The 22,395-nt window shown below is 51.1% G+C and overlaps 1 protein-coding gene across 1 annotated transcript in view; it reads right to left on the reverse strand.

Moving 5' to 3' along the window:
- CTIF (cap binding complex dependent translation initiation factor) overlaps positions 1–22,395 on the reverse strand; it is a 238,040-nt gene that overhangs the window by 175,752 nt on the left and 39,893 nt on the right. Inside the window, 1 exon segment of the mRNA XM_007465601.1 lies at positions 16,203–16,278. Within this exon segment, the coding sequence (XP_007465663.1) occupies positions 16,203–16,278 (76 nt within the window).

The raw sequence follows: 22,395 nt of genomic DNA on the forward strand, positions 1-22,395 counted from the left end.
TTGTGGAGCACAGGCTCCGGACGGGCAGGCTCAGCAGCCATGGCTCACGGGCCCAGCCGCTCCGCGGCATGAGGGATCTTCCCGGACTGGGGCACGAACCTGTGTCCCCTGCATTGGCAGGCAGACTCTCAACCACTGCGCCACCAGGGAAGCCCCAGACTACCTTTTATGAATCCCACCTGCAGCAATGGCATCACATTATACCAACAGGTTTAAGTGAGCTCTTACATCCAAGCCACAGGATGTACGAGGTGGGAACGGCTATCAAGACCACTGGCTCTGACACACTCACTCTGGAGATGAAGACGCCGAGCCACGGAGGCAGAGGGTGAGCCAGCCGAGGCCCTTGGAGGCTCTGGCTTACACCCCGCCTGACACTGTGGCACCTCACGTCGGATGGAGGCTATGTCCATGCCAAAGAAGCCACTCAGCATACAACACGTGGGCTGACAGCCCTGGGCCTCGAGGGACAACTGGGGCCCAGAATCCTCAGCCTCCTGTACCTGTCCTAGAGGAGCATGGGGCTCCACTTACCTCTCCCTGGATCCCCACCAGGCTGACAGGCGTCTGGGACCCAAACACACTCCAAGCCGTAAGAAGCAAAATGCTAAATTAAATTCTCCATCAGTAACGAAAAAACTCAAGGTTTATAAACTCTGGGAGGGAGAGGAGCCTGGGGATGTACAGGAAGCTACATGTGGCCCCGCTACGGGACAGGGGAAGCGGAACTTTTCCCTGAACCCTCCAGGGCGTAGGGTGCAGGCCAAGAGGAAAAGTGAGGGTCTTTTGGGAACACAAGAACACATGTAATGCTTTAATCATCAAACAAGGTCTTTCCTCTAGAAGCACCCCAAGAGTGGGTCAGGGGGTTACAGGGCTGGGTCCAGAAGGATGGCAGAGCCTCCTCTCCTGTTTCACAGGAAGTGGGACCGCGAGGCTCAGAAGTAGGACATGATCGCCTGTCCCTGGGCCAGGGCTCTGTCCTCATCAGCCCTCTGCTCCCAAAGTCAGAACACTGAAGCTCAGAGGGAAAGGCCAGAATTGTTTTCTGGACAGATCTCAATGTTTAGCTTTTCCACAGTCTGTGCTGAGCCTGCAACTACGTTACTGTTATTATTTATAGTCTATTTAACATCAACGTTTGATTATTCCCTTTGTAGACAGAAGTTAGTGTTTGTTGTTTTATCCCCAGGTCAGCTTCCTCTCGCCACTAACTATGCCTCAGGGTCATTGAGGGCTGCCTACAGGCTCTGAGCCCAGGGACAAACTCCCTTCACCGTCAGCCACTGCCCAACACACAGTGGGTGACAAATCCGCTACACACACAGCAATGTCTTCCAAAGAGAAGGAACAGGCGTAACTAGCCCAGAGCTTCCCCTCCATCTCTAAATAAAGGCTGCCTCCACGCACACCAAAAAAAAACCAAAGGGGCTTCCCTGGTGGCACAGTGGTTGGGAGTCCGCCTGCCGATGCAGGGGACACGGGTTCGTGTCCCGGTCCGGGAAGATCCCACATGCCGTGGAGCGGCTGGGCCTGTGAGCCATGGCCGCTGAGCCTGTGTGTCCAGTGGCTCTGATCACCTGCAAAGGCACAGCATCACTGGGGGCTCTGCTGAGGTTTCTACCTTTGACGGTGAGGTAATGACACCCCCCCCCAAAACCAGTAACTCTAATCCCCAGGGGCTCACCCAGGGCTGTTGGCACGGCTAGTGCCAGGATCAGGTGCCAGAGTCTGGGGGACTGGGTCGTTCCTAAATCACTCAACCCTCTGCAAATCCCCATCCTTGGCTGTCAAAGAGGGCAAGATTCTTTGTCCACCATTTGAGCAAAATAATGGTAAACAACAAACAAACAACCAAAATTTTGTCAGCAAATAGAAGCGGATGGGTGATGTCAATTACCAGAGAAATTATCAAGAAACTATTAAGATAGACAACACAACTGGTATAAACATTAACATTGCTAAGAGGCTATATCTTATTTGTTCCCAACACTAAAGAAATGCCAATTCTGTGACACAGCAGAGGTGTTAGCTAACACTACAATGGCCAGCATATTGCCATATAAATGGACCAAGTCAATATGTTGTATACCTTAAACTTACACAATGCTATAGGTCAAATATACCTCAATTTTAGAAAAAGAGAAAAAAAAGAATTTATTAAGAGCCAACTGCCTGCAAGTAGGTCCTCAGGCCTGGCTCTCAAACTTGAGCAGGCATCAGAATCACCTGGAGGACTTCTTAAAACACAGATCGCTGGGCCCTAACCCCAGAGTTGCTGGTTCAATAGGAGTGAAGGGGAGTGCTAAGAATCTGCATTTCTATCAAGTTTCTGGGTGATACTGAGGCTGCTGGTCTGAGGACCACACTTTGAGAACCTAAGGGTTTTCAGACCCCAGGATTTGGAGCGTGTCGTGCGGGGAGAGGCATGTAGGTGTGGGAGAGACACATGGGCATCCCAGTGATGTGGAGGGCAGCCCTTCTCTAGGGATATATTAAGTGCTCGAGGAGCCCAGAAAAAGCAGAAAAGGAAGTGGATTGTTAGAAGGGACTGCATAGAGAAGGTGACCTTCAAGGAGTCTTTGAAGAACAGGTAAGTGGCAGGTGGGCGAATGTAGCCGGAAGGACATTTAAGGCAGGGGACTGGTGCTGCTGGATCAGGACCTGCTAACTAGTCATAAGGCTAGAGCACAAGGCGGGAAGTCACAGGGGAGAAGCCTGAGAGGCCGGCAGGCACTGGGGTTAATGGAAAGTCGGTGATTTTTTCCCCATAGGCCTCGGGAATCATCGAAGGAGTTTTAAGCAGGGCAATAGGAAATCTGGTAAAACCTTTACCTTTCTGGGTCTATTTGTCTGTGTAATGGGGTGATGGGCAGAAGGTCTGGGCAGGCCTTTTCCAGCCCTGACATGCTGTGATTCCATGGGGGCAGGGGACAGGGCATGGTGCCATCCAGTCAGTGGCCTCACCCTGTCGGCAGCCCCTTGCAAGCTCAGGGACCCAATGGTCACTCACACGTGCTTGGTCTATCTGTCCATCTGCCGCCTCCAGAATCCTGGCCAGCCTGGGAAGTGGAGACAGACAGCTGGAGGTGTCACACACATTGCTAATCTCTCCTGGGCCCGTTCCCCCTCCCCCCTGGCTTGCAGAGCCAAGCGGCCTGGGACTGTGCAGCGGCTCACAATGGAAGGAAGAGGGTGTAGGAGGGAGGTCCCCGGGCTGACCCTGGTATTGTTCTTGGGCCAGAAGAAAGCTTCCTCCTGCCTGGCCACTGCAGTGCTAGAAAAGACGCCGGCCGGCCAGCAAGAGTCAGCGCGTCCTGGGGGGGGCACCTGCCGTCGGGGCAGCCTGGGAGCCGGGGCCCATTCACAAACGCCTGCAGGAGAGCACGTAGCCCTGTCCGCCCGGCCCCCTCTGCCCTGCCGGTGGCTGCTCCCAGCCAGAGGAGCTGGGGTTAACGAAAATAACCGGGCTTCTCCGCCAGGAAGGAGAACGAGACCAGAAATGGCACCCTGGCTAATAAAGGAATAATGGATGCTTCACACCCTCAGCGATACCTTCCTCCTCCCCCGCCTCAGCTGCTCCTTCCACCGCCCAAGGACGGAGCAGGAAGGGGCTGGACCAGGGTGCAACCTTGTTGAACCAGGACTGGTCCAAGTCACCAGGACATTCCCGAGACGGCTGGGGTGTCACACCAGCCCTGGAAACTGCTCTAGGAACAGACGGTGGGGCTGCACGTGGGGTAACCCCGCTCACCCTGGGCTTTGGGGCCCCTCCTGGGAGGACCACTGGGTCACTGGGGGGTGTGTGTGCATAAGGGTGGCCCTGCCTCTGAGCGATGGTAGCTTAGGTGGTACCATCTAAGCGATGGTAGCCAGCTTAGGGCCTGCTCTCAGCCTGGGCTCCTGGTACCTCGGCTGGCCTCCCCCTCCCAAGCCCAAGTCATTCCGGGGTTGGGGGTGGGTGGGTAGAGCAGCTCTCGCTGTCTGTGAGATGTCCTGGGCCCAGCAGAGGTCACAAGGGAGGCCATCTTCAGTCTGGCCTTGCTTGGGCCTGCTACTCCCCCACCCTCCCCCATCCAACTGATCAAGCCCTCTGACCCTCAGCAAAGGATTCTGGGTATGGTCTGGCCCAAAGCAGGGCATGGACCAGATGACGTCTCTACTGGGGGAAGGTCCTCTTTTTAAGGGACCCTGGCCTGTCCCTAACGAAGCAACGAAACGTCCTTCCTCGGCTACTGTGGGAAGATGTGTATAATCTTAGGAGTTCCTTAGAGGTCCCAGGAAGAGAGCACAAGGATTGGTCAGGCCTTAGGATTTGGCCCTTGGCTTCCTAAATCCTCCTTCCATCATACATTTCTCTGCTCAAGAACATTCGGTTGCGTCCCTGTTTGGTCAGGTTCCAAGGCCTCGAGCACCCGCACCGACTGCTCTCTCTGCTGTTGGGCACATCCCTTCAGGACTCCGGGACTCCTCCATTCTCTGTGGCCTCCATTTCTTCTGAACCACTGCTTGCTTAGTTCTGCAGCCCTAATGCCATACCTTTGCTTTTCTCTCTGTGAAACAACAGGAGAACCTCAAAAGTGGCCTACAGTGAAGTCCTCCAAATGCCCACGAAAGCCCTCAGGACTGGGACGGTGGGATGGTGGTCTGATTCATCTAGGACAATTTCACCAAGCAGGTGAAATTTGACAGGGCCGTGAAAGAGCAGGGAGATTGGACAAGGGAGAGGTAAGGACACACGAGGTCTACAGGGCACACAGTCTTCTTTGAGATCTCTGTCTTCGTAGGAGCTGGGGAAACACAACCTAATCTCTATCCCTCCACCCGCAACTGCCACCCCCAAATCACAGGAGGGACGTGTGGATGGTTCCCATCTTGTCTGTCAAGCTCCCCAGTTCTGTGCTTGCTTCCAGGTGTAACTGAGCTACTTAGTAAGGCCACTTCACACCTGTAGAGTGTTTTTTGGTCATTATACGACCTGGTTTATATTGTGACCCTCAGCAAAGCCTTGCAATGAAAGTCAAACCCGTATATGATCCCATGTTACAGCTGAAGAAATGGGAGCTGGAAGAGAATCATTTTGGATGAACTCCAAGATGTTCTGCGTGTAGAACCGAAGGCCTCTCGGATGACAAGTGAATGAACTTGTTTGTCACCTGTTTTAACTCTCAGGGCTTTTTTTCTGTTTATACTCTGGATCAGTGTTTATCAGTCTTTTCCTGTAAAGGGCCAGATCGGGTATATTTAGGCTTCGACGGTGGTAGGGTCCACATTGCAGCTACTCGACTCTGCTTCGTAACACAAACACAACCACAGCCAGTGAACAAATGAATGGGCGTGGCCATGTGCCAATAAAACTTTATTTGCAGAAACAGGCTGGAGGGCTGGACTTGGTCTGCAGACCACAGTTTGCCCACCCCTGTCTAAGACCCTAACTGTGCTACGGACAATTGAGGCTGTCCTGTAAGGGAGGCAGATGTTTCCGGGACGCCCTAGAGCCAGAAAGCACTTGCCACCTCCAGTCCCCCCTCCCTGCATTCTGCCCGCACCCCGAGACTGTGAGAACCTGGCCCAGACTCAGCTAGTCGCCCACTTCCCAGGAACTTTCCTAGCGGTCCCCAACAAAACTCTTCATGCCCCAAATAATAATTTCTTGTAAAAATACTGCCAAACAACAAAAGTAAAAATAGGCTGGCCTCACAGCACACACTGCCTATGGCCAATGGGCCTTGAAGTCCTGGTCTCCTTCATTGTATGGGCACCTATTTTCATCCTGAGGGAGGAAGCACCAGGTAGGTGGGAGGGTGGCCAGAGAGCAGAGGGGCTCTCCTAGGTGAGCACCCCTGCTCAGAGCCGAGGCAGGATCTGGAGTCGGCAGGGGCTGGGGGGAGGCCCCTGGAAACCTTTCCAATTAAAAGAAAGGAAAAACATCTCTTCCTCTGTCAAAGGTGTCAGTAGGGGCTCCTCTCTCCCTCGCCCCACCCCCTCCTCCTCTCTTTCCATTTTTAGTGCCTACAGCAGTAGAGGAAAAAAAAAAAAAAAAAAAAAAAAAAAAGAAAAGAATCAGAAAAAGAAGAAACAGAAAACACAAACTGAAATGTAGGAAGATATCCATATATACCCAAAGCTATAACTAATGTAATCCCAGCACTGGGTTGTTCACAGGAGACATGAGGGCAGGGATACAGGCCAGAGAGTCCTCACTGTGCAGGGTGAAGCAATAGACATGGATGGGAAGCAAGTAGCAAAGAACCATGGCTGAGGCACCAAAGCACAGCCAGGAGAGGAAGGAGTGGCAGAAAAAGCAGGATTAGAGAGGCAGGAGCAGGACCCAGAGTGATGAGCCAGAACCCACGACAGCCAAGAGTATCACAACAGTACAGCTACAGAGAAGCCAGGTAAGTAGAGGCCACCAGATGTGATCAGGAGGTTACAAGAGAAAAGGAAAAAAAAAAAAAAAAAAAAAAGAAAGATGTCCATTTTCTTGTTCTTGCTTATTAAGGAAATGACATTCACCCCTAACTTGCTGTACGTGACTACAGTCACCTAGAATTAGAAAATGGTTTTCCATCACCTCTTCCTCCTCCGTCACTCCTTACAAAGGAGCGCCAGGCTGCCTGAATTCCAATCCCACTCCCCCATTTGTAAGCCATGTGATTTGGGGCAGGTATTTGATCTCGGTTTTTTGGTCTGCAAGATGACGATAACAGTAGTACCTATACTCTACAAGGCAGTTACGAGAATTCAGAGATGATACATGCGGACACGTAGCTCAGACGGTACGCGATTTACGTGAGCCCCTGCGAAGGACTGTGGGGTGCTGGGGGTGAGTCCCTCTGGGATAGGAGCAAGTCAGGGCTCATTTAGTCACTCACCTAATATTTAATGAGCACCTATATGAGCCCGCATGGAATGTAACATTCCAGTGGAGAAGGCAGACCACAAAAATAAAGCATGCGTGTGATGATCACTATGGAGAAAAATTAAGTGGGGATGGGCGGGAATGGGGAATACGGAATGGGGTGTTCAAAAGGCTTTACTGAGAAGGTGCATCTGACCAGAGACGGCATCATCTGTAAAAGGAGATCAGTAACAGCACATCCCTCCACAGGGACGATGTGAGGATAAGTAAGATAAGAAAAAGAAAGCACCGTCACAGTTCCTGGAGCCTGGAAGGCACTTAGCCAGTGTTTGCACTGCGTTGCAGTCATTCATTGCTAGATGCTCATTACAGGGACATTAGGAGAATTGCATGTCCTGGTTCACTGAAAAGGCAGCGGCCCCTGCGTTTAAACTCAGTCCATCATGACTAAGACAATGCCTGGTCCACAGAAAGATGCCCAGTCAATCCTGGTGGGCTCAGTTAATGAAGTCAGACCGGACCCCCCACGGGACCAAGACGGGACATGAAGCAGGATTTGTGGAAGGGGGCAGGCCTGGGGTTGTGTGGGGGGACTTAGTTTTTACATGATTTTGCTCCTTGGCATCTCAGGATATTTTAATAATCCTCATGCCTGTGAGTTAGCATATCCTGGAAGTTTCCAGAAGACTTGGCCACTGAGCTGCTATAGCTCTAGGGAATGATAAAGTCACTCCTTCCCATCTGGAGGGCTGGGAATTGGGCTTCCAGCCGCTTCAATCCAGTGTGGGGCAGCCCCTTCCCACCAACCCTGAGTCCACACTGCAACAGCGCCACCTGCTGGAGGAACAAGGCTGCTCCCGCATCTGCCACCATTTTTATTCCTCCGAGCACTCAGTGATTTTCATTCTGAAAGCTCACATGTCCCTCAGATTCCTGGCGGGTGGGGTGGGGTGTTTCTCGCCCTGTCTTTATTCGGGGCCAAGCGGGTAAATGGGGTGCTTAACCCCAGGCCTCACTGTCCCCCTCCTTCAGCTGGTCTCCTGTCCTCACTCTGGGTCCCATGTGAAGAGAGTACTTGGGCACATCCAGGAGGCCAGAAATCCCACTCGACTTAGTCATGTTCTTTGTTCAGTGTGTGCGCCATGCCGACCTCCCAGGCCTACACATTATGTACTGCACTAAACTAGGTCAGTCACCAGAGGATTAGAGCAACGGACCTGACCAGGTCAGGGTGAGCTCATAATTAACTGCAGACAGACACAGAATTTAGTTTCAAAATTTCCTAACAGGAAAGCAAAATAAGTTGGGTTATGCAGTTCCCACTGTCAGACAAAAGACGGCGGGCGAAACGCTTCTGACAGAGAATTCAAAGAAAAATGATCCAAACGTGTCCTTTCAGAAAGCCTTAGGCAAGACATGAGATAACTCAACAACAATGTCTTTCAACTGGGGTTTTGTTTAAAACGCAGAAGCATCCAGGGCCGTGTGCGGAATAAAGAGGCAGTATTTCTGCAGGGGCCTGAGGAGACGCTGAGGAGAAACTGTTCAAGTCACCACACCTCAGGGGGAAGGAGCCCAGGGTGGTGTCTAGGCTGGAGGTCTTGGGCCAGAGGAGAGGGGAGCGCAAGGGGAGAGCAGAACCCATTCGGATTCGGTTCCCTTGCCTTGCATTGAACTCAGTCAAGTTTACGGGGCTCCATCAATCCCCTCAGCACCGCCTGCCAGCCCCTGTCCTTCCAACGGCAGAAGCCAGCACTCTGTAATTCTCTAAGCCCCACGCAGGCGGGTCTCTCCCCTGCAGGCCCAGGTGAAACCGTCTGGTGCGGGGAAGGCCACCATCACGCCTCAGTCTGTGGGCGAGCACCCTCCTTGTCTGTGCAGCTGACAGAGGCTTGATGGGTGTGCCCTCCTGGGAGCTGCCACGTGTTCCCAGGGGTCTGAGGATTGGAGGGGGGGGGGGGCGGTCCCTGGAGGAATGTCAGGCCTGTGCATGGCAGGGGACACCTGGACCAAACAGGTAATTCCTTCACTTGTGCAGTTGCCTCCTTCACTGCCTCATCTTCTCCCTTGTTCTGGGAAGAAGACCTCAGCCTGGAGGGCCTGCGTCATTTTGGGGACAATGTTAAGCACCGTATCTGCATGTTGAGCACCAGCAAGGCAAGGACACCTTTGGCTGCTAGGGACAAGGGACCTCCCGTTGCAAATGTGACTGCGGAGTCTCCAGGGCGGCGCGCTGGTGCCCTCTAGTGGGAGCAGATCACGGCGCAGCCATCCATCCCTCTGCACCCGCCATACCTGACCCTGGGGCCACCCTGGGAGCGGGATTACAAATGACGGGGGCTGGAATGTCCACATCACTGCCAATACGGCAGGCTGGCCAACCGCCTTCCACCACCTTCCACGGTTCACAACAGAGGTGCCAAAAATGCAGGCGGGACCCCCAGGCCTCCATTCTGAGCCCAGTTGTATAGGTGTCAGCTTCTGCCCTTGCCCTGTGGCTTCACCGCCTGAAACCATGATGGATGTCCTCCTGAATCCATGTTACCACGTTCAGGGACTCCAGCTGCCCTTCCCAATCAGAGCTCTTGGGGAGCAAAGCTAGCTTCAGCTCACCTGAGGCTGCTGAGTTTGGGGATGCTGAAATCTGGCTGCTGGCTGTCACCCAGCCCAGCTCACTCGCTCTTCCCCATCAACTATCTCTACAGGGAGGCAGAACCTGGGGACAGTCAACGTCACCAGCATCAGCCTTTACTGACCAACTAAATGCCTCTTATGGGTGGAGAACTGTGCCTGGCGGATGTGGGTACCTACTGTCTGCCCTGCTGCCTCAGGTTCTTGGGTGGCTCCAGGGCCCTGAGTCCCAGCAGTGGGGTTCCTGGATTTATTGCCCACTGTGCAAATACAACCAGGTGGGACCACCAGGGATCGAGTCCTTGGCTTTGGCTGGAGGGGGCCGTGGACAGGCACCCAGGCATCAGCAGCTGACCTCTGACTGAGGCACTCCCACCGAGGACCACTCACTGTGACACGTGCCCCATGTGTGACTCCCAGTGAGAGACAAGCTAGCGCTCCCAGAGATCTACAACAGGCATTAAGTTGGGGGCCCACTGGGGCCCTCGGTTCCCGACTCAGACATTCTTTCAAGCCCCAGGCTGCAGACACTGCATGGCATTGGAGAGGCAGATGGAGCATTCAGGGAGGGGACCAGACTTCCCTCTACAGGGACGCTGACCTGGGCAAGGCACCAGCGTTCGCGCAGGCGTTGATAGCTGCAACTCTGCTCTACTGTCATCAGAGCACATGTCTCATTTGTCTTCTAGACTGTGCCCCTCCTGGCAACTGTATCTCATGCAGTTCCCGCTCTCTCTCTCCAAAAGGCTGGTGCAAAGCCCCTGTCCATGAAGAGGAGTTAGGTGAACAAGTGAAGGAAAGAGGAAATCGGGGCAGAAGCACCGTTGCTGACCCTGATGCCTCTTTCTCCGCCAGCCCCTTTGCCCTTGGATGGGGTCATGGGACTAGTTCTGTCCAATGGGCTAAGTACAAATGATACTTCTGGGTCAAAGCATTTGAGACCCAGACCATGACCCTCCAGCCCTCTCTTTGTCCCTGCCAGGGCCACCTGGGTACTGTGGGTTGAGATGGTAGGGCCACGGAATGGAATCCAACTGGACCTTTGAGCCCCTGCTTTGGAAAGGAGCTGCCCTGGAGGGTAGCTAGACCCTCAGCAGAAATCTCAGTAAGTGACAAATAATATCCTGTGTGTGAGGCCCCTGAGATTTGGGGGTTTGTTTAATATCATGCCATGGCCTATAGTATCTGAACACAGCAGATGATTGAAAAATTCTGTCTTGTTTAAAAAAAAAAAAAAAAAACACATACGCCCCGGTTATCACACCAACAAGAGCATAACCAGGTACATGTCAAAGTTCTGCTGGGAAATGATGGTAGAAACTCATAGGCAGAAGGATGGACTGAACGCTCAGACAAATATCTGCCTCTCTTCTTCTGGGTGAAAGAAGTGCGGGGCAGGTGGGCAATGAGCTTCAGGCCAACCTTCTCCCTGCGTCCTCCTGTTTTTGTTCCTTCCTGCCTCCAGGAGGGGAGGGGAGGCTCGAGGTTTCTTTCTTCTCCTCAAAGCCTGACTTCTGTCTAAGACAGTCTCTAGGAAGCCCACTCATCTCTGCTCAGGCCCTTGACCGCTGTGGATGGGCTGGGGTCCCGACACTATGGGTGGGCCCTCTCCCCAGTGACTCGCATTCAGTGGTTAAAACTGGGAACACTAAATACCTGTATGTATTGGACAGGTCCACACAATTAAGATCTGTCCCGCCCCAAATGCCAATAGCTAGGCTAGCTGACCCTGAGGCCCCAAGGCCAAACAACGGAACCAGCCAGCCCTGTCTAGGAGAACACTAGGAAAATTCAGAAAACAATCACCCTGACGTGCTCTCTCACCAGACCTCAAATTCTACCACCAGAGATATATGTTTTGGGATCAGGAGGCCTGTTGGGCTTGTCCTAATGGTACCATACGAAATGCAAACACCCCAAAGAGACATCAAGCCCTGAGCACGATCAACGACAACTTTTCAACTCTTGTGGATAATTTTGATAAAACTGCAGATATTCTGTGATGCTTTAACAAATACAGATTCCTGGGTACAATCAGTGGGTGTGGTCACCGCCTCCAGGATGGCCCCCAATGACCTTGCCCCCTGATATTCACACCTTTGTACAGTTCCTTCTACATCGTACCAGGGTTGGTCTGTGCAATCAACGTACATAGCTTGTGGCATGGTGAGAGTATGCCACTTCCGAGATTAGGTTAAAAAAGATTAGGACTTCTGTGTTGGACGCTCTCCACTCTCTCACCCATGATATGTCTATGTCTGTCTATCTGTCTCTCTTCCTTCCTCCCTCCTTTTGGCGGAAGCCAGCTGCCATGATGTGACACTCAAGCGGCTTACGGAGAGGCTCACGTGAATGAAGCCTTCTGCCAGCAGCCAGGGTAGAACCGAATCCCCTGTCCTCTGCCATGGCAGGGAGCCACCATGGTAGTGAGTCCTCCAGCCCCGGTCCAGCCTTCAGATGACTGTAGCCCCAAATGACACCTTGATCACAGCTTTGTGAGAAACCCTGAGCCAGAACCACCTGGCTAAGATGCTCCCAGATTCCTGACCCTCAAAAACGGTGTGTGATAACAAATGTTTATTGTTTTAGGCTGCTAAATTTTGAGCAACTTATTACACAGCAATAGATAACTAATACAGTGGATCTAGGGTAAGACCCAGAAAGCCGTAGATCTGCTCAGGGACTTGTCTGTTGGTAGTTTTCTGAAGGCAAAGCTGGTTCAAAGTGTTGGTGTGTGTGAGTATCAAATCCCATCCCCTGTGTGGATCCTGACTGGGAATGGAGACCAGAGGTGTAGGCTTCCACTCGCAGCACCTCTAAGAGCTGATGTCTCATGCAGTCCCTAGAGACCAAGAATGTTTGCTGATGGATCGTTTCTGAGAGAGAGAAAACCCTAGAATATGAAACCTGAGTGGGACCTTGGTCAGATGATTTTCAAAATCTGTTCAGTAGTGGAACCATATCTTCAAATGAAACCATTTGTAGAAGACTGGTTTAGAGACACGGGCTGAGCTGTTCTGGGCGAGTCTGCGTTGGGGGGTCCCCTCGAGCCTGCTTCTTCAGCCACCCCACTCCCCACTCCAGGAGCGCCCCTGAGATGCCTCTGGAAAATCCCAGAGCTTTACAGTTTGCAAACCTCTAATCTAGTTCAACTGTGTCATTTTACTGATGAGTAAACCAAGGCCCACAGAAGGGAGGTCACTGGCACGTCTGTGGCAGACGCCTATCCTTTGACTCTCGTGACCTCTGATGCAATCTTTCTGCACTCCTTGGGTTGCCACTCAGGACAAATGCACAAGGTGGAGATGGGGTATAGGAAATAGCCCCCTCTCCCACCTCCTAAGAAAGTGGGGAGCCCCAGAGCCTGTCCACCAGCAGAGGGAGCACCTCCTATGTGCCAGGCAGTGTTTTCAGTGCTTCACGTGAACTCATGTGCTCAATCTTCCAGACAATCCTAGGACATAGATACTGTTATTATCCTATTTTACACAGGAGGAAGCAGGCAGAGCAAGGTAAGTAACTTGCCCAACCCCTTGGCTAGTCAGTGGCACGGCCAGGATGCCATGCTGTCCAGACACCAAGCCCTTAACCCCTGCGCTCTGCTGCCTCCCCCAGTAAGGGCCTGGCTCCCTCTCCCTTCTAGCGGGAGTGAAAGGCCCTCTGTTGTGCTCCCCAAGGAGCTGGGAGGCAGTCACCCAACAGGAGATGTGGTCACACTTGTAACTTTTCTGGCCAGGATGCCCCAGGCTTCTGGCTCATAAGGCCACTGAGGGGTCAACACCTCTCCTAGGGCAGGGGGCTCCTCACCTAGATCAGTGTCTCTCAAATGTACTTTTTCTATCAATAACGAATGCTGTAGGCATTTAGGAATGGAGTGATAAAGTGGCGATTTCTGAATACTTTACCTTTTGACTTTTGTGCCAGGGCTAGCTTTATATTAGCTGTGAGAATTTAGTACAGATCCAGGCCAGAGGGTATTTCATTAGCTGATACTCTGTGCCTTTGACCTACACATCATGGCCTAGACCTTATTGATAATTTTTCTCTCAAGCACAGGAAAGTTGCAAGAACAGTGCAAAGAGCCCCTCCCCCCAATCCCCATCCCCCTCACTCAGGCTTCTCTCTCCCTCTGTGGATCTACACACTCATTATCATTCATCTTTTTCTAAACCATTTGAGGACACGCTGCAGACATGAGGCCACATATCCCGCAAATATTCTAGCATGTGTTTCTCAACAACAAGGACACTCACCTACCCTAACTATCATATAGCCCCCTAAATCAGAGGACACTTCTAGCCAAGAAACACTACTGCCACAGACCTCAATTCACATTCTCCCACTGTCCAACAAGGTCTCTATTTCCTTATGGTCCAGGATCTCAAAAAGGAATACATATTGCATTTAGTTGTCTGCGTCTTCAATCCCCTTCAATCTGGGAGATTCCTCAGTCTTTCATGTCCAGGCAGTTTTAGAAGATGGCCTTTCCATTTGGGTCCTCATGACCAGATGCAGGCTGTGCTTTCTTGGCAGGAAAACCCCAGAAATGATGCTGGGCTTTCTCCGTGCAGCACATCAGGGGCACATAGTGTCCACTCACCCCACACTAATGATGTTAACCGTGATCACCTGGTCAGGTTGAAGCCTGCCAGGTTTCTCCACCGTAAAGTCACCACACTTTCCCTTATAATGAGGTGAGCCCTACATGTGCCCCAGCCTGGTGCCTGGTGAGTTTCCAGTCTGCAAGGCAGGGAGGAGTCCAAAGAGAGCCCGGTGGTCTCAATGAGTTAAGGGAACAGAGTTCAAAATTCAGGGAGTCCAAGGCCACTAGAATTTGGAAGGCAGGGTACCAGAGAGGAGAAAGCTGCACACAGAGAGAAATCCAGAAATTGCAGGCCCTTGAGTCTTTGGCTGAGCACCAATTTGTGCATGCATGTGAGGAAACTTCCAGGGCTGGTGAAAAGCTATCTGCAACAAATTGATGGAGTAATCCCCTAAGATCACACACAGCTGGAAATAGTTTGTATTCCCAGCTGACATGGTGGAAATACCTCCTAGGACATAAAGCACTGAGTGGCAACTTCAGAAGGCTATTGACCCAGTAGTGGAGCAAACTTTGCTCTAAAGGCTTCCTACCTAACAAAGCTTAAAAAGCAAGCCTTTAAAGGATCAAACTCTTGACGTAACTTAACTGTGTCCTGGAATAAAGTTCAAAATATTTTAATTAATAATAATAATATCCAACACCCTAAAATTCCTAATATGTTGCATCTAATATAAAATTACCAAGCATGCAAGGAAAAACACAACCCATACCCAAGAGAAAAATCAGTTAACAGAAACAGACTGTGAAATGACATGGATGACAGAATTAGTAGAGAAGGACATTAAAACAGCTACTATAAAATATTCCATATGCTCAAGAAGATAGGAGAAAGCATTAGCATGAAGAGGAGATAAATGGAAGATAAATACCAAAAAGAAAAAAATCCGTAACTGAACTTCTAGAGATGAACCGTATAATATCTGAAACGGAAAATATACAGGACAGGATTAACAATAGATTAGACACTGCAAGAAAAGATTAGTGAACTTGAAGACATAGCAATAGAAACTATCCAAAGTGAAACACAGAAAAAAGGACTAAAAAAAAAAGCAGAGCTTTGGTGAACCATGGGAAAATATGAAAAAGCACAGCGTGCCTATAAGTGGAATTGCAGAGAGTGCGTTCTGGGGGAGGTGAGGAAGATAATGGCTGAAACTTTCCCAAATTTGATATAAACCTACACTATAAACCTACAGATGCAAGAAGCTCAATAAACTCCTAGTGGAAGAAACACAAGGAAAACCCAGCCCAAGTCACATCCCAATCAGATTGCTGAGGCCTTGACTGTTCATTCTATTGCCTCTCATTAATAGGCCCAAGGCATAAACACTCAGCCAAAAAGTGGGTAAGTCCTGCAGGGAGCTGGAAAAGAAGAATGGATGCAGCTGACATAGCCAGACAGACTTGGAAGAGAGAAGAAAGCGTGATGTGGTGAGTGCAGTGCGTGGCAGGTCACGCGGGGCAGGATCGGTCATGGAGGAGGGTTCGCTGCTCCCCTCCTCTGCAGGAGGCCTAGCCTCATTCCCGGAAGCAGCTACACTCCTATGGCTTCTGCCCAAAGCCCAGCACCAGAAGCATCTAGGGACCTAGATTTGCTGTCTCTTTGCTGAGTAATCCTCTTGTCCTGGAGCCCGGCCCAATTCAGGGAAAGGAGTCCAATCAATGACAAAACCAGCAAGCACATCAGACACCTGGAGGCTGGCAGGACAGCTCCACTTTTCAAAGGCCTAAAAATAGCCCTGACCACATTTGAAACCATGACAGCCCTGCCAGTCCCACCGGAACACGCTGCAGGTTGCCTCACCTCAGACGTTTCATGTCAAGGGACAAAAGCTTCCCAGTTTTCTGAGTTGCCAGTGCATGGGCCATTTCATCCACGTCAGGTCTGCCACCAGCACTGGTGGCACAGCTGAGCACAGGCTGCCACACACACATCACAGTGGGACACTTTGCAGCAAGGCAGGTACCCACCCCGGCCCACCTACCACTGCAGTACATCCAGCTATACCCTGCAGGAACAAGGAGCCAGTGGGAGAGTTTAGGCCCTGACCAGGCCGAGGGCAGGGGGAGGGGTGCTGTTGGAGACTCTGCCCCTACACCTACCTGCCAGGCCGGGAGGACCTTCTCGATGTCATTCAGGTTGATTCCATCCCCATCTTCCAGCTTCCCTTTTCCACACCTGGACCAGAAAAAACATAACAACATTGAAAGGACAGCTCATTCATGCATCCTGTCCAGGCCCAGCAAGCAGGAAGAGCAGGGGTGGTCAGGAGACACCAGGTCCTACTCTCCCTCAAGGCCGAAGAATCAGCCTGTCCCACCTGGGGGAAATGGCCCTGGAGAAGTGCCCTCCTCCCTCAGCCTGCAACACAGGCCCTTCCTTGAGGACAAAGGACTCTGTTCAGGCAGGAATGTGGGACCTGGGGTGGGGCAGAGGCACTAACAAGGCACCCATCCCCTAGGGAGGTGAAGGATACCAGAGTTCCCCTTGACCTTTCCAGGCAAAGAAGTTAAGCTCCTTGCCAATGAACGCCCCAAAGCATATCACAGATCCTGCAAAAACCCATCATTTTGCCCGGTTACACCAAGGGGAAAGCAAATGAACAGAGAGATCGAGCAACTTTCTCAAGGTCACACAGGCCCCCAACAGGGCTTCCTCCCTCCCGGGCCTGACTTTGCCAGTCCAGCAAGCCCGCTCAGATGCCGATGCTTTGTCTTCATGTCCTCTGTGGGCGGGCACACCTTCAGACCACAGGTGCTGACCCCAATTCACTGGCAAAGGCCCACATCTTCCACATATTTGAGGATGCAGACTCTGGAACTGCAGGGCTTGGAACCCCAGTGGCATCACTTACTAACTGCGTGACCCTGCTCAAGTCACTTTCCCTCTCTGAAACTCAGTTTCCTCATTTGTAAAATGGGGATAATTACTAGCGCCTAACATCACAAGGTGGTTGGAGGATTAAATTAGTTAATGTATTGAAGTGCTTAGACCTGGGCCCAGCATACAGTAAACGCTATAATAAAGGTATATGCAGAAAATATATTATCACGGTAAATACAGGCAATAATTCAGTAAAATTATAACAAAACAAATAATAAGGTAAATATATTAGTGCTACTAGGACTGTTATATTTACTGTTGTTGTTGTTATTGTTATTGGGGCAGAGCAGCATTGCAGTGGATGATTAATAGCATAGATTCTAGAGCCAACACAGCCTCATGCAAGTTACTCAGTTTTTCTGGGCCTCTAGATTCCTCATCTGTTGAAGGAATAACAGCTCCTACCTCCCTAAGCTGTGGTGAGTTTTAGATAATACAGGCAAGCGGTTAGAACCGGGATTGGTGTATGCACAGTGCACAGTAAGAATTAGTTACTATAACTATTATGTATTGTTATTATTATTGGCCCAGGTATGGTGAGGGCTACCTGATGGGTTGGTGGCAGCATGTTCCAGTTCCAGAGTTAATGCAACTCTCAAATTTCAGAGTAATTAGTTCATTTGATCAAATATCTGCCAAGCCTCTCTTGTGTTTCTGGACCTGTCAAGTTTTCCTGGAGTCATGGAAAATAAATCCCACGTGGTTCCTGCCCTCAGACATCTCACAGCTCTTAGCCGAGGTGTCCTAAGCCCGTCTACAGGGCAGTGAACCTGAGCACCAGTAGGGGGCAGCATGAGATAAGTGCTATGAAAGTCCCGTGCACAGAGGCACCCTGAAACTCCAAGGAAGAAAAACGGGGTGGCTACAAAACCCAGCACAGCTTGGGGGAAGGGGTGGGGGATACGATCTACGCCCCGTTCAACACACGCTTGTGTCCCTGGGGGCTCTGGCTTGATCTGGGCCCTCCGTGTCACAGCACAGCGAGCAAGCCAGGACGCGGACGGGGGGGGGACGACGACTGCGGAGCAGCTCCTCCTAGAGGAGCAGCATCTAGAATAGCCTGGGGCGCAGTGGGGGGAGGTGGGACGTGTGAAGGTCCAGCAGAGAATCTTGGAGAGCCCCAGGCAGAGGGCAGGAGGGCAAAGGCCTGGGGCTAAGCGCAAGGGTGTTGCCAGCAAGGAGGGCGGAGGGCAGGGTTCTTGCGGCTGCAGAGGGGTGGGGGAGGAGGCCAAGGGGCAAGATGGCGCTGGAAGGCCAGGGTTGGGAGCACAGCTTGGGTTCTGGCCGGTGGAGATGGGGTGGGAGGGGTGTAAGGGGACTTCTTGCCTCTTCAGCCTCCAGCCTGGTGGTGATGTGCAGGGCTGCCGAGGAGGTGGAGAGAGGTCTGCAAACATCCAGCTGCCTTTCAACTAACAAGTCTGCCTGGTAGAGACAGGCTGGCCCGTGAAGACACCACCTGCTCACAGACATCTGTGTTCCCTGCGTGCCAGGGCAGTGGGGGGAAGGGAACTGGGGACTCTGAGGCCGACACCCCTCCCCCAGGTCATGTGAACATGTAACACACCTCTGGCTCCAACCACCCTCGGGCACCAGCCTAGCACATCATGGCACAGCCTTTCAGTCTCACCTCATCAGCCCCTGGGGTCGGCAAGGAGGAGGGCTGCTGTCCCCCTAGGCCCGCCCTGTCAGGGGCTCAGAACTCCCTGGAGGGACGGCAGGCAGGTTCCAAGGGCAGAAGGTTGCTACAGACCAGCTGAATCACTGCTGCCAACAGGGTTTCCAAGGTAACAACCTCCTCTGATTTCTGTCCCTCCGTGGAAACACGGGCTGCGGGAAGCCTTGGCAACCGAGTGGTACCCTACTTCCAAGGGCTGCTGCCGTGGCTGGGCATGTGGAGTCCATCCCCAGAAAGGCCGGACTCCAAGGGTGACACAGTTCTTGGCTTAGCCACAAAGTGGCCACAGCACGCTGCACCCAAACTCCCCAGGATCCCAGGAGAGATGGGATTTGGTCAGAGAGCCAGGTGTCTATGGGAGACCCCGGGGCACTGTCAGCAAATCTGGCCGGCTCCTCTGAGTGAGTGAGCAAGTGTGGCCAGTTCCTCTGGCTCCAGAAGGAGCAAGGGCCCTCAGCACAAGGGGAACCTTTCCTTCCCTGGATAGTCATTTGTCACTACTGCCACATTGTGTTCTGTTAGGACGCTAATTTGTGTGAACTGATGCAGACGCCTTCGGAAAGCCTGACCATCACTAGCTCCCCAACGGACACCTTCAGTCCATGAGGCAGTGTCATCACTTCTGTCCTTTGGGCCTCAGTTTCCCCACTGGTTTTGCCATCCATGTGCCCCCAGGGGACAAAGGAGAGATGGGCGCTTCCCAGGGAAATGCCACCTCTCTCCAGAAGGCTTCCGCAGACAGTTCATCCCCCCACGGTGCTCACTTCTCTACCCCTGCCCCCCGCATTCACTTTATGTAACTGCACACCTGGCCCTTATTTTATACCGTGTACTCTCTGAACGTGTATGCATAGTCTCAATTATGAATGGGTCCATGTCGCTTTTAACAGTAGACTGAATAGAAATAATGCTTCTGGGCATTACTCTGGGACCGTATTGTATACAGTGCGCGCGCGCGCGCGCACACGTGTGTGTGTGTGTGTGTGTGTGTGTGTGTGTGTGTTCCTCACCATTTGGGGACTCAGCAGGACTCGTGACTGGGCTTCAGAAGTGCAAAATGCTCCTCCCTTTCCCATGGCACACCGCAAGCTCCAACTGGCTCCCACCACAGGGCAGATGGGGAGCATCGCTTCTGCAGAAAAGCAGCTCCTGAACTTGACCTGCTGAGCAAAGGTCAGCTTTCCTAAACTCAGAAGTGTGGAGGGCACAGCCCTGCGCAGCCAAGCAGCTCAGGGGGAAAATGGCCCCAATGCTGCTGAGTGAGAGGGTTGAGGGCACGGTGAGCGGGTGGACGGGTGTGAGGCAGGGCTAAGGGAGCCCCGTGGCTGCGACTCTGCTTTGCATTATCTCCTCCTAACAGGATGCCTCCACGTTCAAGGGCAACTCCTCTCTCTACTCGAAAAAACCATCCCAAGAGTTTGGACAGAACCCTCTCAGGCAGGGGCAGGACAGTGGAAAAAGGAGGTCTGGGGAGAAGATGGGGTCCCCTGGGAAAGTCTGATGTGAGTGATGGGCCCCTGCCCCCCAAAATATACACGTGCACATAATTTTACATAAAATTTTAAGGGGATTAAGCCAATTCAAGGATACTCTTGTATCCCTGAGCCTGAGCGCTGGATGGCGTCAGAAGGGCTCAAATCACAGGTGTGCCCCTTGGGCAGGTTACTGTGCCTCTCTGAGCTTCGTTTCTCTCATCTCTGAAATAAGGATGCGAGCATCTCCCTCCCAGGTTGTCACACTTACACTGCAGTAAAACCACTGCTGTCAAGAGGAGGGTGACCACTGGGTGTAAGTGGGGTGGGCAGAGTTAGCAGCGGGACAGGTGAGATGCAGGAAATTAGCACATAATATCAGCTACGTTTTAGCTTGAAGTGACAGGGAGACAAGGGTGGGCAGGGAAGGACTGGAAGGAAAAATAAAAGCCATGAGTATAATTAAAAGAAAAGAATGGAAAATAGCGAGTGCTGGCGAGGATGTGGAAAAATCGGATCCCCTGTGTATTGCTGTTGGGAATGTAAAACATTCAGCTGCTCTGGAAAATAGTTTAGCTGTTCCTCATAAAGTTAAAACATAGAATTGCCATGTGTGATATAGTGATTTATAATAAGATAATCTGATCTTCGCTTCCAGTCTTGGCAAAGAGCTCCTAAAATCTTTGGAATTACCTAAGTGGAGAGTGATCAAGGTGTCTTTTGTTATGTTAATGAGGTGAAATTTGGAAAGTCCCTAGGTCACCTGAGGATCAGAGCTGGTTGCCAAGGGGAACCAACCATGTAGTAGAAGGGTAAGAACTTTTATCCCCAACCTCAGATTTCCAGGGAGGGGAGAGGGGCTGGAGATTGAATCAATCAACAGTACCAATGATTTAATCAATTATGCCTGCGTAGTGAGGCGTGTCTAAAAACCCAGAAGGATGGGGTTTGGTGAGCTTCTGGGTTGGTGAACACGTGGAGATTCAGGGAGAATGGTGCACCCAGAGAGAGCATGGGAATTCTGCACCTCTTTCCCCATACTGTGTCCTATGCATCTCTTCCATCTGGCTGTTCCTGAGTTATATCCTTACATGATAAACTGTAATCAAGTAAGTAAAATATTTCCCTGACTTCTGTGAGCTGCTCAAGCAAATTAATCAAACTCCAGGAGAGGCTGTGGGAACCTCTGATTTATAGCCAGTTGATCAGAGGCACAAGTAGCAACCTGGACTTCTACTGGTATCTGGTGCTGTATCCAGGGAGAGAGTGTCAGAATTGAATTGAATTACAGGACACCCAGCTAGTGTTGAAGAATTGCTTGGATTTGGGGGGAAAAAATACACACACATCAGAACTGGTGTCAGAAATGAGCCATGTGACCCAACAATTCCACTCCCAGTCAAAGACCCCTAAAGTTTTGAAAACAGAGACTCAAACAAATACTTATACATGAATGTCCATAATAGCATTATTCATGGTAGCCAAAGGATGGGAACAACGCAAATATCCATCAGCAGATAGAAGGATAAACAATGGAATGTTACTCAGTTTTGAAAAGGACTGAAGTACTGATATAAGCTACAGCGTGGATGAGCCTCAAAAATATTATGCCGAGTGAAAGGCCCAACACAAAGACCACATATGATTCCACATATACATACATATATACATATATATATATATATATATGGAATTCCATACATATATATATACCTCCAGATATCTATACCTATATATCTAGGTAGATAGGTATAGATAGATATCTCCAGAATAGATAAATTCATAGAAACAGAAAGCAAATTGGTGGTTGCCAGGGGTAGGGGTGTGGGGAAATGGGAATAACTGCTTAATGGGTATGGGTTTTTATACTGGGGTGTTGAAAATGTTTTGGAACTAGATAGATGGGGTGGTTATGCAACATTATAAATGTACTAAATGCCACAGAGATGAACACCTTAAAATGGTTAATTTTATGTTATGTGAATTCTACCTCAGTAAAAATTATCTTAAAAGGAAGGGAGGGAGGGAGGGGGGGAGGGAGGGAGGAAGAAAAGAAGGAGGGAAGGAAGGAAGAAAAGAAATCATCTGTCTCACACCCCTGTGTGTGGCTGGAGTCACATTCCTGTCCGGAGGTCAGCCCAGGCCCTGACACCATCTCTAAAAGGGAAAGTAAACACTGATGCATGAACTAAGCAAAGAGTGAGACGACCGAGTAAAAGCAACCACTACCCCAGTGGTTCTTTTTTTTTTTTTTTTTTTTTGTGG

Source organism: Lipotes vexillifer, unplaced genomic scaffold (assembly GCF_000442215.2).
Source record: "Lipotes vexillifer unplaced genomic scaffold, Lipotes_vexillifer_v1.1 scaffold36, whole genome shotgun sequence".
Lineage (NCBI taxonomy): Eukaryota > Metazoa > Chordata > Mammalia > Artiodactyla > Lipotidae > Lipotes > Lipotes vexillifer.